The 15190-nt window shown below is 43.4% G+C and overlaps 2 protein-coding genes across 2 annotated transcripts in view; one reads left to right on the forward strand and one right to left on the reverse strand.

Annotated features, from left to right (window-relative positions):
* LOC148332626 (uncharacterized) overlaps window positions 1-2533 on the forward strand; it is a 49633-nt gene extending 47100 nt beyond the window's left edge. The window contains exon 4 of the mRNA XM_088303533.1: window positions 2251-2533. Coding sequence (XP_088159659.1) covers window positions 2251-2338 — 88 coding nt within the window. The 3' untranslated portion in view covers window positions 2339-2533. The remainder of the gene's footprint in view (window positions 1-2250) is intronic.
* An 8336-nt stretch (window positions 2534-10869) lies between these two features.
* LOC148332627 (BCL11 transcription factor A-like) overlaps window positions 10870-15190 on the reverse strand; it is a 36165-nt gene continuing 31844 nt past the window's right edge. Inside the window, exon 3 of the mRNA XM_088303799.1 lies at window positions 10870-13968. Coding sequence (XP_088159925.1) covers window positions 11969-13968 — 2000 coding nt within the window. The 3' untranslated portion in view covers window positions 10870-11968. The remainder of the gene's footprint in view (window positions 13969-15190) is intronic.

A 15190-nucleotide genomic window follows, 5' to 3' on the forward strand; every position in this document is an offset into this window, starting at 1 on the left:
ATTCGACAATCGGAGATGATCGTGAGGAGTTTTGCAAGTATTTTGTTACAGGTACAAAACACAACGAGACAGGTGAGCTGCGTATCAGTGACGGATTGAGACTTGACAATGTCGGAGACGATTACACTGACTGCATTTTTTTCGGAAGTTTGCCATCATTGGTCAGGAAATCGTGCAACCCGCTGTGAGGGACTGACGAACTTTCCATCGGTGTTAACGGAATGCCCAGGATTGTTTGTCTTTGTCGGTTGTTCCCTGCTATCGATTTCCCCTCCAGCACACCGAATGAGGAGATGCAATACAGAGAAGGGATGGAAGGTTGGAAACAGAAAAATTAAAAAATCAAGTGATTGGAATGAGCACTTCGACAATATTCCTAGAGAATTACAATGTCCCATCGCTGATGACAAATAATTAGCAAGTCAGGTCCTCAAGGGGCTACTAATGTCAATTCACGAGACCTCACATTGAGATTGCAAAAATGGGGCTTTTGTAGTGCATAAAACAGAGGAAAAGATATATGTTGTTTATATGTCACATTCATTTAAGTGTGTGCCACGTAGTCTTTTAGTTCTCTATTATTTCTTAATCTTCCCTAAAACCTGTGTTGAAAGCAACTGCCCGGAGGCAAGGAAGGTACACACTTGCAGCAGCGACACAACACTCAAATGTGAGCCCATGTCAAGGACATAAACACAGATAAAAGAGAGAGAAAAAAAAAAAAAAAAAGGGCCCGTTCTGTATACATGACAGGGCTCTGCCTCTTTGTGTCGGCGTGTGTGTGAGTGAGTGTCTTCCTGTGTAAGTATGTTTATGTTTACATAGCTACACGTTAGCGCTGTCAACGGAGGGAGCGAGAGTCCCCGCTCGCTCGGCCCTTTGGCCCCACAGGGCCTTTTCGACACCGGCGCCCAACATTGCGGCTCATGCCAGTCTTGCCCCAGATCTGCCTCAGAGAGACCCCATTCAGGTCCATTCCATATTCAGCAGAACCCCCTGCTGCTTCGGCGCTCCACCCTGATCCCAACAGCCTCTCACTGCGCCATGCCGAGGATTGTTTCCAAAGATTAGACTTAATATGAATATCCATAAACAGAATAGGACTCCCAGACTGTGAAAGCTATCAAAGACATATTTGCATCTAATCCTCAAAGAGCCTCCTCTCCCCCTCCGCCCCGTCCCCTCCTACGGAGAGCCCGCTACCCCCTTTCAGTCGCCGACTAAACTTCCCCAGAAAAACCCTCAAACCTGCCATCCCCCCCAGCCTCAGAAACATCCCCGCCCCCTGCCCATTTGCCCCCCGGACCATCCCATCCATTCCCCAACCGTTAGGCCAGACAAGACCAGACCAATTCTGTGGGGGATTATTTGGCTTAGTGATGAATAATGGATGACCATCTCCCCTCTGGCTCCGCACCACAGCAGCACCTCTCAATCGGCCTTGGCATAGAGCCATTCACTCGCCTGTCTGGCCGGCGAGCTACAACCCAAGAGATCTATAAAGCCATCGTAATATTCCGAAAATATAGTCGGAATGACTCAATGGTTATTTATTCTAAAAAAAAAAATGATGACGTAATTTATTCTCCGACTCCGTATCGGACTCATCGTGAAAATGCATTCCCCGAATTGATGATGATGATTTAGAAGAAAAATCCAAATGAAATTGATGGCATACACCTGTTTCCTTGAAAGCTGTGCATACGATGACACTTGTGAAAGCATTTCAATGAACTGCAACAGATTGATGGTCGTGGTCACTAAGAAGGCCACGGGTGCAAAGAGAGTAGTGCAGAGCGTGGGAGTAAGGCCTCAACATTGTCCTTGTCCTGAAAAGCAAGGAAGCCACTCTTCCTTTATTCTTCCCTCCATCCTTGTTTTGCACTTTATCTCTTTTCATTCGCTGCGCTCTCCGTCTTATTTTCAATAGAGCACTTGGGTCCAAAGAGATGTCAGTGTTGTGGATACTCACACACACACACAAGGACACACCTGGGCATAAGAGCGCCAGCTGAATGGAGACAAGTTGGTCCAAATGGGGTCTGTCGAACAGTAACACAAGAGGGGCCGAGCCCCCCCCCCTTTTGTGCCCGCGGTCCGCTCAGAACCTTCTTAGCCCACACTCTTCCCAAAGGCAGACTCCCAAGGTGCAATTGGACAGGATGCTTTTTGTACACTCATTATTTGTGACCCTTTTTTTTTTGTCTTTCATTTTCTTGTTTTGCAGCTTTGTTTGTTTGTTTCTTTCAGGCGAGCGCACAGTAGCCTTGTGGGTCTTTTGACGACAGCTGGGCTGCTGGAGCGCCGCGTGGAAAACAACGCAAGTTCACTACAATGACTGACAAGTGCTTTGTCGGACAGAGGCCCACAATGAATGCGTCCCCGCCAAAGACCACTGGTTGGCCCCATTAAGACCACAATGTTCCAGGGTGCCTGGTCTGAGAGAAAAAGTGCACCCCTTGCAAAAACACAAACTCCATCATGCAAAGACAAAAGCCGTGAAAACGCGCGTGTGAAATGTTAACGGCGGAGTAAAAAGGCAAATGGGTCAAAAACAGTATTTATAAGACATGGCCTGAATAAATCCTAAAAGAGACCCGAGAGTACTGAGGCACAGTCTAGTGTTTGTCACGTCGTTTTTTTTATGCCGAAAACAGCAACGAAGCAAGCCTGTGCAGAGAGTAACAAGGTCAGTCTAGCAGGTCAAGCATGTGACCATGGCCCTGCAGCCACTCGAACACCCCCCCCTCCTTCCCATCCTGCTCCCTGTGACCCCCGGGCCTCAGGAATGAACCACAAGTGAACTGAGAGTGGCGCGGCGATTCTCAGAAACTTCCAGAGCCCTCTCACCTCTCAACCCCGCCTGGTCTTAGCCTCTCTCACCCCTGCAACAGCTGGAGTGGCTCAAAGTGCTCCGCTGGCCCCCGGGAGACCAACTAGAGGCGCAGACACCTTTAATGTGCATCAACGTAGCAGGAAACACACACGCGTATCACGTCGATAAAAAAAAAAAGAGGTAAACCTTCTAGACGAGGGTTTCAGATTGGAAAAAAGTTAGTGAAATGTAAAAATTAATGTCAACTATCGTCTATAAGTTACTTTTATTCCTCATGGCAAAGTTTTTCAGTAGCTACTTGTTGATGGTATTTAAGGGGGAAGGCAACCGCCCAAAAATATTTGCAATAAAATGTTATACGCGCCAAACATGGCATTCTGATTACCGTATTTTCCGGACTATAAGATGCTACTTTTTTTCTCGATTTTGAACCATGTGGCGAATATAACGGTGCAGCTTTTCTGTGGATTTTTCTTTCACCACTAGGGGCGCTCTATAGTTCAACAAATTACGCTAAATAAATCTCGATTTTATTTTTCTCTTGGGTCTGTTCTGTTTTAATGAGCAAAATTGTTGCAGTGTTAAAAGTCACCATTTTAAGAAGCAACTCATTTTTTTTCAACATAGAATACTGCGGCTTATACACTGCGGCGGCTTGTATGTCGTTTTTTTTTTTTTTTTTTTTTTTAGGGCTGCTGCGACTTATATACCGGTTCTCCTTTTAGTCCGGAAAATACGGTGATATTGTTTTTGTAGAATATGAGTTAAAGCAGCAAAATCCACCCATTTTTAGCCATTTTGTCACTTCTGTCCACTAAAAATGACATCACAGTTGCTCAGGGCTCAGCTAACGACCAATCACATCTCTCATGTCTTCTGAAGCTGAGCCATAATTGGTCGTTATCTGAACCCTGGGCAACTGTGATGTCATCTTCAGTCAACGGTGACAAAATGGTCTCCCCCTGAGATGGATAAAAACGTGTGGATTTTACTGCTTAAATACAAACAAAATATTAATCAGCATGGCCTGCATAGAGGATATTCTGGTGAAGAAAACTTTGGGGTTGACTTCCACCTTTAGGAGACTGCATTGTATAAATGAAAAGTAGCTTCTGGACATGACATGTCAAACTCTGTACTTGTTTCCAACTTCCATGAAATCTGTTTTTTTTCACAATAAATAACGCGGTGAAATGATTCCGCCCCATCAAAATAAGACAACTGTTTATAAATTAGTGTAACATCAGCCACTCGATGAATCTTGACGAAGCACCATTCTAAAGGCCATAACACAAAGGTCACCAATGGAACCAGTGGTCGAAAGAGGGCAGCCAATGAACTTTGCCTCTTTATTCGCAGGATGGTAAACAGGTGTCGAGTGAATGTCGAGTGTAAAGTATCTTCCTCCGCGTGCGCTGTAAAGAACACAGGAGTCAGATATAACCCGCTTTTACAGGTCATATAAATTCTTCTCCAAAGCAGTGTACCTGAAGAACAGCCGTGCCATCATGTAAATATCACCATCAGCACAGAAAATACATCCGTCCTTATAGAAAGTCCACATGTTACAGATTATGACACACACACACACACACACACACGCGGATATGCTGTTTTTAGCCGTGACGGCTTTGGCAGTTGGAGCACTCCAAGCAACAGACTCCACAGGTCAAGGTCAAATCAGATGATCTCTGGAATCCACTGCCTGGGATTTGGTTCACCTTCCTCACCCGTGAAGCTCACCTGTCTGTCAACGGGCTCGGCAATGAGACACATTTAGTGTGCTGTGGATGAGTTACATTGACAGCAATGTAAGAACTATTTGGATTGGGAAACGGAAAAAAAAAATTGGCTTCATCAAGCTGGGATCTTTAACTCATTTACTGCCATTGACGGCTAAAGACGTCAAAGATCCTTTTTTTTTTTTTTTTTTTTTTTTTAAACTTGGCTGGTAGTGAATGAGTTAATGCAACGGGGACAGCAACGAACACACCCCCAGCAAGAAGAAAACAATTCACAACACTCACCAAACTCCACCACAACTATAAATAATAGCATTTTCGTCGAAAAACAAATCTACACCGTAAAATGAATACTCGCAATGAGAGCGCCACTGCCAACTACTGGAGTGGAGGTGCAATTACACTTTATTTTCATACTGCGGAAAAAAAGCATGTTCCCCAGGGTTACCCGCACCCCTCCAGGGGGGCCCGCCCCACTATTTGCGAAGCACTGATGTCCAGAGTTGTCCCCTTTAACTCATTCAATACCATTGACGGCTAAATACGTCTTTTTTTTTTTTACTCAGTTGGTAGTGAATGAGTTTAAGTACGCCAAAAATCTTCTCAAAAGTTTTCTTTATCATTTCTTTATAATAATGTATATCTTTGAAATGTAAGACTCCTCTGTGATACTGTGGTGACTCGGACACACATGCATGACCACGCGCGCACCGGAAAAGCTTGCCGCAATATCAAAATGAAGAATAATACCCTACGGCTGCCTTTTGATTGCTCATGAAACGAAAATTGTTCTGTCAATTATGGTCAGCACATATTCAAGACATTCCTTCACCCTGAAACCTCCGCCCCACGTCCTTCTCTTTCAGTGTGAGGTCAAAGTTTTCAACCTTATCTGGAAGCCATCAGCAGTACCAGTCCCACCTCTGTAACTCATTTAGTCGAAACTGTTGCAGGCCGTTCCCCAAAAAAAAAAAAAAAAAAAATCTTCCCCTTCTCTTGTTTTCTGAGGTGTTCAAATAACCGACACGCACACATTTGCGTGAGCCTTCCAAGCAAGGAAATCCACATCAAAGTTACAGCACTTATTGTCTCAGCCATGACAATGTTGCTGGTAGTGTCTGAGGACACCGGCTGACTGCAGCCTGACACAGAAGCTGCAAAGGCAGAGAGAGAATTTGAGGCGGAGTCTATAGCTCGAGAGTGAGGAATGCAGGTGAGGCCTTTCTGGTTATTTTTGATTCTTCCATGATCCATCTCCTCCCTCGCACTTCAACTTCAGCCTTGCCAAACTTCAAGTTCAGCCATCCATCCATCCAGCCCCCCTGTCTCGTCTTTCGCCCCCCCCCTCCTCCCCTCCCCCATTTCTCGCTCTCCTCAGACAGACACAGCTACCCTCCTGGACGTTTCCTTTCTGCTGGCCTGCCCCAACAAAGGTGCTCAGTCATGTGAAACCTAATCTCAAGCCCCCCAAAACCTGACCCATGACCTCTTCAGTCTTCACACAGCCAGAGGGGGAGGGGAGCCAGGGCAGGAAAGGGAGGCTTTTGGGGAAAGGTCACATTCCCGAAGACACTTTTGTGTGTGCGTGTCTGCTTGATTATGTTTCCGCTCCAGATTATATGATATTTAACTTATTGCTGTTTTATTTTCATCTCGATTAAGTTTGCCATTAAAGTATGTCCACACGTTTAATCTCATGTGAATGTCTTAGTTAGTTAGCTTTACTGTATGCGTGTAGGTGCGTGTTTTTGTGAAAGCATTTCAGCCCTGAAGCGCTGCTACCTATAGACATAACACAGACTTTGTTTTCTTGCTGGGCCAGACCTGCAAGTCTTGTCCGGGCAGAGCTCCTCTCCTTACACCCTACAATCCTCGGACGTGTGTGTGTGTGTATTGTGCTTGCATGCATGTGGGCATATGTGTGTGTGTGTGCGTGTGGCACTGAGTGTCAGCTGTCCGAGGTGATTAGTGCTTTTATATTGTTCCAAGGAGTCCGGACGAGGCCCCCTCTTCACTGTTGGACCGCACAGCTGCAGTCTGCCTCTCCATCTCTGCTCTTCAGTCTTCCTTTTCTCACTTGGACTCCAAAAAAAAAAAAAAAAAAAAGCAAGACCAAGTCCAAAAAACTAGAGGAAGAAGAATGGAGGTAATCAGAAGAGCGGCAAATAAGGACCAGGGTCATATTATGAGGATTAGAGAGGGGGATTCAACACAGAGAGTTTCTCTTTTACAGGATTTCCTCAGCTATGCTTTGGGAGGCCTACCTTGCTTTAAACACACACGGGCAAGTCAGGACAGAAGGATGAAGTAAGAGAGAGCAAAAGGAGGGAGGGACCTTTTTTTTTTTTTTGGGAACTATCAGTAAAGGAACCAACACCAAACTATGTTCCTCGCCTATAAGAAGAGAATGTAGCGTAACGTTGGACGTTTATTGCCGTTCCTCAAAGAACAGTTTGTGATCATAATGTGTCTATGTATGGATTAGACCGGGTGTGGGAAAACTACGGCCCGGGGGCCACTTGCGGCCCGTTAAATGTTTTAATCCGGCCCGCCGCACTTGAAATAAATTAACTCATTCACGACCAGTTGAGTTAAAAAAAAGAAAATGGATCTTTGACGTCTTTAGCCGTCAACGGCAGTAAATGAGTTACATTTATTTTCTAAATACCGAGGTTTTTCAAATACATCTATATTGTTGTAATGTTTTAGTTCACTTTCATTTAAAATTAATTTTTAAAAAAATTCTCCGATGAGGTGAGGTTCCCAAAACACTCCATCCATCTGCTCCCGGTCCGGCCCCTCTGTCAAATTTTAGAACCCGTTGTGGCCCGCCAATCCAAAAGTTTGCCCACCCCTGGATTAGCCACATGGTTCAAAATCTACGAGAAAAAGTAGCGATTTATAGTCCGGAAAATATGGTATGCCTGCTATAGGGTTGTTGCCGCTTTAGGATTTGTAAGATGGCCATTGTTGGTCTCTTGACATTGAACTTGGAAGATGGGGAGGGTGCGGGAGAACACACACAAGCTAACAATTCTTCTCCCAACACCCACCCGACCAGCCCCACTTCCTTACAACTCTGCTTTATCTTAACTGTCAACACCTGGCCTAAGCAGGAACCTCTTTCTATCTGTGAACTTTAATCTGGCCCTGCTAGGCAAACAGCACCATGGCCAGGACAAGAAGAGTGATTACTCTGTCACATTGCCCTCCGGTGCCTCAGCAGGCAGGGGGCGGGGAGGGAAGATTGGGATTTGGACATGGGAAGATATTTATGAAGTTGAATACAGAATATCTTGGGGGAAAAAAAATGGACTGGCACATGGTGTACGGTGAGACACAATAACAACCTGAAAATGTGGTGTGGAAGGACAAAGATGAGAGCTGATAGGGAAAGAAACAGGATGGAATATGAAAGCTTCAGACGCTATACTTGGGTTTTCACGAGGATTTACAAAGATTTCATAAGAAAACAAATGCATTTCACTGGACCCTCGTTCAGTGAACTTTTTCCATGATAAGAAATCATGCAAAAATAATTAATTTCCTCCTGCAGCATCATTTGCGGCGGAAGACAATTTCTGCCCACGAGCGATACATTGGCATATTATGCTTTTCTGTTGCTCCATGTCAACGGACTGAAACTTTTCTAAAACACAAATTGTCTATTTTGGTGAGCTGCGTAAATGTTATTAAATAAATATTGATTCTGAGCTGTTCCAGATTATTATATATATATTTTTTTTAAATATTGGCAGTTTCTTTAATTGCAATGTGGTCATGGTATTAAGAGGTGGCGTAAATTGGTTACAAAACGCACAACCTGCCGCTACTTAAAAATGGAGAGTGAATAAATTTTTTGTATTTTTACATATGTATTTTTATTACCTGATTCTTAGAGGAAAATTGTTTCTACCGCTAAAAAAAATCAGAGGTTGAGGCGCATCTCTGACATGGAATGTGAAGGTTCTATTGTGCATTTGGTAGACTTGTTGGTACTTGATGTGTGTGTGTGTATGTATGAAGTGAAAAACATAAGCATGATATACAGTATGTATGTCATACGTTTTATTTTTTTTCCCAAGACAAAATGGCTGAGTGAAGAGAAAAATGCAGGCAACAGCTGAAAACAGTGGCATTACCACAACTGAAAAATCGGAATAACATTTGTATGCTGACCAGGAACTCTCAAATGTTGATCTGTGACATTTGGTCATCAAACAAAGAAACCAAGCCAACAGAATTCATCACAAAGGTGTGTGTGTGGGGGGGGGGTCAATAAACTGACACATTTTGCTGTGTTCTGAACAGAGCATATAGTGAATGTGGGTGTACAGTCATAATAAATAATGTCAACCAATGTCAACTTCAAGTTCACGTGATAGCAGAAAAGAGTACAGAACACGGACCAGATCAGGCTGAAACATGGATCTGCTCGAACGACAGGTAAGCAAACCATCATTTTCTCATATTGACAATATCACTTGCATATGGTATGACATGTACCCGATGTAAATCAATCGCTGCGGTTGTTTCGGCAAAGTAAAATACAACAGGAAATAAATTGGAAAAATAATAAAATATTCAAAAGAAAAAAAAAAAAACATTTGCTTTTCAGATTTAGGATGGACTGATTGCATATGAAAAAAAAAAACGTTTTATTTTTCATCAACAGCTGGAATGTTATCAGGTGGTACATGCTTAAGGACAGTAAAAAGTTGGCTAACAATAAAACCCAACAATAGCTTGTATTACTGCATATAAAATGGCAGGAGACAAACATAGAAAAAAAAAAAAAGAGAGAGATATGTACAACCACCTGTTTTTACCTCATTGTGGTTAAGTCCAGCAGGACTGCCTGAAAAAGTCATCATATGACCTCTCACCCTTGAAGAACACCACAACATTTTAGTTTTGAAAAACAATCTTATTTTCAAGCATACAAATTATTCACACTATATTATCCTGCCAAATTAAGAAAATATACGGAGGCAGCTTGTTGGGATTTTTTTTTTTTTCACTACAGAAAAATGGGTACATTGAAACCTTTAAAGAGTACAGGCAAAAACCATTAAAAATACAGGCTCCAACATAAATACTATAAGTGCCTACACTAAGTGAACATTAATTTCAAATGCAATTCTAAATACAAAAAAAAAAAAAAAAAGTCAACCATAAATGTATTTTGAACTTAGGAACTTACATGAGTGTGCATCTTCCTATGTGTTTAAGTTCTCTCTATATATTTATTTATCATATATCTCCCCCGATGTAAAATATTTTGTTCAACCTGAAGAATTGTGTACAGTAAAGGCAAAAAAAAAAAAAAAAGATACAAGACATGTTCATTACAATTCAATACATAGTGATCAAGTCGTGAATGTCAACAAGACAAGAAAGAGAATCAATACAAATCAAAATGACCGTTTAAATAAAACTCTCCCCAAAAGACGATGACATGTACTTTAAAAAAAAAATTATAATAATCAGCTACACAATTTCGTTGGTTTAAAAAAAAAAAAATTTTAAAAAAGCGTTCTTTTAAGTTTTTCTGTACTGAAGGGTATATTTTTAAGGTTAGTATGATGCAGCACATTTCAATGACATTTTCTGCATTTAACCAAACTGGTCATATTAAGCAAATCTTTTTAATTCATTTTTCTTCTTCTATAAATTTAGTTTTACTTTCATTTATTTTTTATTTTTCCGTCATACTTTTTCTTCTGTATTCAATGACACCACAGTTACTGCATCGGTCAGCACAAGAGCCACGTTTTTTTTTTTTTTCCCTTGAGCATCCACCTGTAAACTGGGGAAACGGAACAGTGCACGTAAATAGTCCCGGATATGTCGTCCGGTCCTCATTTTATACTCAACCGACTGTACCTCCGATTAGAGAGACAGATACAGACTGTAGGCTGAGTGACAAGTGCTATAATCATTTCAAAAAAATGTCAGGGTGGTGAGAGGAAGTACTACAATTTAAATGAGTTAAAACAAGTCATTCGAAAAGAAAAAAAAAATACTGCGTGTGCGTATGTGGAAGAGGGTGTATACTGTATTTTAAATTTGGATGTTAGTTGTTTATAAAGGGGGCATAGAACGTTTGAATTGTAGAGACATCTGGTTATTTCCCATTCCCTTCCCATAACCCCGACCGACACCAAGTATCCCCACCATCACCAAAACCCAAATCTGCCTGATGAAAAAAAATAAAATAAAAATAAACCCTACTTTGTGGTCTTCAAGTTAATGCTGGCTACACAGACTGCCCGGATTACACTTAAAAAAAATGTCTTACTTAAACACACAAAAGAACGAAAATTCATTTTCAAAGAAAACAAACACTCTGGAAAATTAAGAGCTTCACGTTGGTTAAAACAACTCATCAGAGTACCCTCTCAGTATGATACACATGTACCAGAAAACAAACCAAAAAAAAAAAACTCCACAAACCATTTTGAGCATGTAGCATGCTAGTAAACAGAATTACAATCTGAAGAATGAAAATATACAGTCGGGCAGATAAATGATTGACCAGAAATAAACGTTTTTTTTTTCAGCTGGTTTCTTAATGCTCTGCTCAGTCACAACACGACAGGGTTGTAGAGGTGCTTGATGCAAGGACCTGTTTATTCCACATGTGCACAAAATGTCCTGTAATCATCTACATCTGAAACGCCGAGCTTATAGCAAAAAAAAAAAAAAAAAAAGGGAGGATTAACTAATGCAGGTAAAATATCCAAGGCACTCTTTGTTGTCATTTTACACCATAGTATTAATTTCATTGTTTGTAAAAGAAATAAGTCATGGTGCCCGTGCCTAGCATTTTCATAGGCAGCCCAATCCATGTCTATATATTTATATACATATAGGTATTTTACGTCTTATCTTGCATGGAAAATCATTCACAAAGATCAGTTTTAAATGTCACCCTGCTTTTTCTTGAACTTTGAATCCTAATATGACACCGTCCCACTATGCTCGGGAGCAAAACTGTACATGATATGTAAAAAGAGTACGCACTTTCTGCAGCGAGGGTTCAAACACGACGGCTAAATCAAAAGGGTGGACAGCAACACGAGTACAACCAAAGCCACCGGTCACTGAGAGTTTTAGAGTAGCCATGAACACACTGAGCATGCTGTCCAGTTACAAAAAAAAAAATATATATATATCAAAAAATGTGTAAATTATTGCACAATAGAAAGGCTCAACACGTTTTGTTTCAGAGGATTGCCCCAGTGGTTTGGGAACGATAACAGGGCCGTACCGTGTACTGTGGTCTGACCCTGTAGTCCATTCCGTTCATCTGTCGGCGACATCGCCAGGGTTGCATTTTCAGCCGCAGGAGCTTGAAAGAGAAAGTGTACAACATGCTGTTCTTTGCCTACTCAGTCTTGATGTTGTTCGCTAAAGGACGGTCACTGTGCCACTTCTTCATGTGTTTCTCCAGAGTACTGTAGACACTGAAAGGCATGTGGCAGATTTCACATTTGTAAACGTCTTTTCCCATTTGTCCGTGGGTTTTCATGTGGCGCGTGAGCTTGGAGCTCTGGGCGCAGGCGTAGCTGCAAAGCTCACACTTGTAGGGTCGCTCTCCAGTGTGACTGCGTCGGTGCACGGTCAAGTTGCTGCAGTTCTTGAAAATCTTGCCGCAAAACTCGCAGGTGTCGCTGCGCCGGCCGTCCTTGGAGCTCGGCCTGCCGTTGCCGCTGCCGCCGTGGGGCGTGCTGGCCCCGCTGCCGGTGCCGCTGCGTCCCGAAGCGGCCCGTTCGCCGTCGAGCTCGCCGGGCGGGGTGGAGAAGCGCAAGCTGCCGTTCTCCGACGAGTGCTCCGATGAGGAGGCGAAGGGCGATTGTCTGGAATCTCCACCGGTGAAGTTGATGAAGGGGTCCTTGAGTTGTCGTGAGGCAGCGTAGCCGGCCAGCCACTGGGAGTAGACGTTTTCGGAGTTTGCGATCGTGGGGGTTGGGGGGTCGACATCCTTTTCCACCTTGATCCGTTTAGACGGAGGACTCAGGGAGCCGGGGCTAATGCGTCCGCCTATCAACTTCCTGGATAGACCGTCCGTGGATAAAGGCCCCAGACCATTAATTGTCGTCGTGGTCACATCATCCGCCCGGTCGGACTCCATTGCTGAATCGTCATCAGCGGGCTCCTGCGAGGAGCTCCGCCGCCGAGGGTGCAGGGCCACACTATTTTGGTGGTGGCGAGCCCCTTCTAACCTCAGACTAAAGCGATAGTCGTTCCTCTCCTCTTCCAGATCTCCAACCGCAGGCTTGCCTTCCATCTCCTCCTCCTCACCCTCTTCCTCCTCCTCCTCTTCCTCCTCCTCTTCTTCCTCTTCCTCCTCCTCTTCCTCCTCCTCCTCCTCTTCATCCTCTTCCTCCTCTTCTCCGTTTTCGGCCATCAGACCATTCTTCTCACTCTTGAACTTGGCCACCACCGATTTGAGAGCATCCGTGGCACTGCCCATCAGCTCACTGGTACCCGGCTCGGGAGAACTGGCCGTGGAAAGTCCATCTTCTGACTTGGGATTAAGCACCAAAGACTTGTTCTGACAGTGTGTCTTCATGTGTCGTTTTAGCTTACTCGCCTGGGTGCATGCGTGGTTACACAGATGACACTTGAATGGCTTTTCCCCCGTGTGGCTACGTCTGTGGACGATAAGGTTACTCTGGAACTTGAAAGTCTTCCCGCAGAACTCGCAAGACTTTGCCTTTAACGGCGTGCTCGGTTGAGCTGCGTTGGATGTGGCATTGGGGGTAGACCTCGAGCCTGAAGGTGACTGAGAGGTGGAAAGCGGCGGTGTTGCAGAGAATGGAGGCTTTGAGCCAGGCTGGAATGGTTGAAGAATCCGTTGCATAGGGTTGGGTCGATTAGGGGAGAGCGGCGGTGAGGCTCCTGTGGCGTTTCCAGCGAGTTCACGGAGCCGTCTGGAGAAGTCCATGTTTGGGGGTGGTTCAAGGGGTATCGAATTGAGCCTCATCACCCGGTCAAAGGCGCTAGGATGGTGTGTGGCCAGGGCCAAGTCATCGGGACTGAGGTGATGACGCGGGGGCGGGCTGAACAGGGGCGGGGTCCGGGGATAACGACCCTCTCGAGGAGTAGATACTGAATCTCGTCCGGACCCGGACCCCGGCATTCGCAGCAGGCTGTAAGGACTACCTTCAGCCAGGTGCACAGCGTGAAGAGGAGGCTGGGATGAGGCACAGTCACCCCCCATTCCAGGGGCTGCAGCTACACGAGGGGTGAGCGGACTGCCTGGTTCGCTCTCCAGATAGATGCGGAAGCCGTGGGTGTTCTGAGCATGCTGGAGAAGGAACCAGGCGCTGGTGAAGGGCTGCTTGCATGTGGTGCAGGTGTAACTGCTGGGCTCGTCTTTATCTGTCGCAAAACAGAAACAATCAATCAAATGTTATTGAAAAAGTGGCATTTTAAATGCATTACATTTTAAATGGATAAAAAAAAAAGATTGCATCAAGAGCTTTCACGTTTTGAGACAGACAACCATTCACACCCGCATTTGGGAATTGAACCCATGCTGCCTCACCAAAGTCATTCCAAATAATTTAATTATAGTTCATTATTAATTTTGGTTCAAACAATTGACATCCGCAAATTCATCCATTTATCTTATCAAACAACATTTTCAGTTCCTCAAAGCCAGCGAAGCACATCAACACACTAAACATCAAGACAAAAATAATTAATTGGTTGAAATTGATATATAATGCTTTCCATGATTTGTAGTTAGTAGCACATTTAATATTGTTATAGTTCAGCTTGACATAAAAGTCTGGGAATGAGCTCTTAAAATTTTATGATTAATTTTTTTATTACAAATTTTAAATAATTAAAATATTTTATCGATAAGACCAAATATACCTTTGGCGGACAGAAATCAATGTTATTCTCTGAACATATATTAACATAAAATTTCTGAAAGGCAAACGACAATGTGTGTAATACCGTACCATACAATCAAAAAAATTTAAAATAAAAACAATCATTGGATCATTTTAAAGCAGAAAATAGACACGGGATATTTTTCTGCAATGAGTCCGTATACACAGACCTGCGCTTAGCCTGACAATGCGTTCCCAATCTTGCGAAACACACTCGCCCACCTCTATGGCTTTGTTTACCGAGTAACCGAGCTGGAGCGCACAATGTTTTTAATGTTGCATATTTACTGTGAATATAAATACAAGGTCACCTTTTATTAAAATATGGCAGCATTTGAAAAAGCACAGATCCTCCCTATAAGCAAAAATGGAAAATTGTGACTAGGGATGCACTTTTCAAAATGCATTTCATGCATTGCTTTTATATCTGACGCTGTACGGATTTATTTAAATCCTCTCAGGTGAATAGAATAGGAGAAGGTGGGGAAAGCAGAAGTGAGAGATATGCTAAATAAAAAGCATCCGCCACTTGCAAATGTGCACCGTCTTTCATCTCTCAGCTTCCCCATATTTATTTCCTTTTTTGTTTTTCACGAGGGGGGGGGGGCTCATTTCTGACATGATTTGCATAAAAAAAAATGAAAAAAAAGATTGTTATCCACTGGTGGCCAAGAAGAAGTGCGAGGAAGACGTAAAGCTTG

The sequence above is a fragment of the Idiotropiscis lumnitzeri genome, chromosome 8, assembly GCF_059441095.1.
Source record: "Idiotropiscis lumnitzeri isolate Australia: NSW breed Sydney's pygmy pipehorse chromosome 8, RoL_Ilum_1.0, whole genome shotgun sequence".
Taxonomy (NCBI): domain Eukaryota; kingdom Metazoa; phylum Chordata; class Actinopteri; order Syngnathiformes; family Syngnathidae; genus Idiotropiscis; species Idiotropiscis lumnitzeri.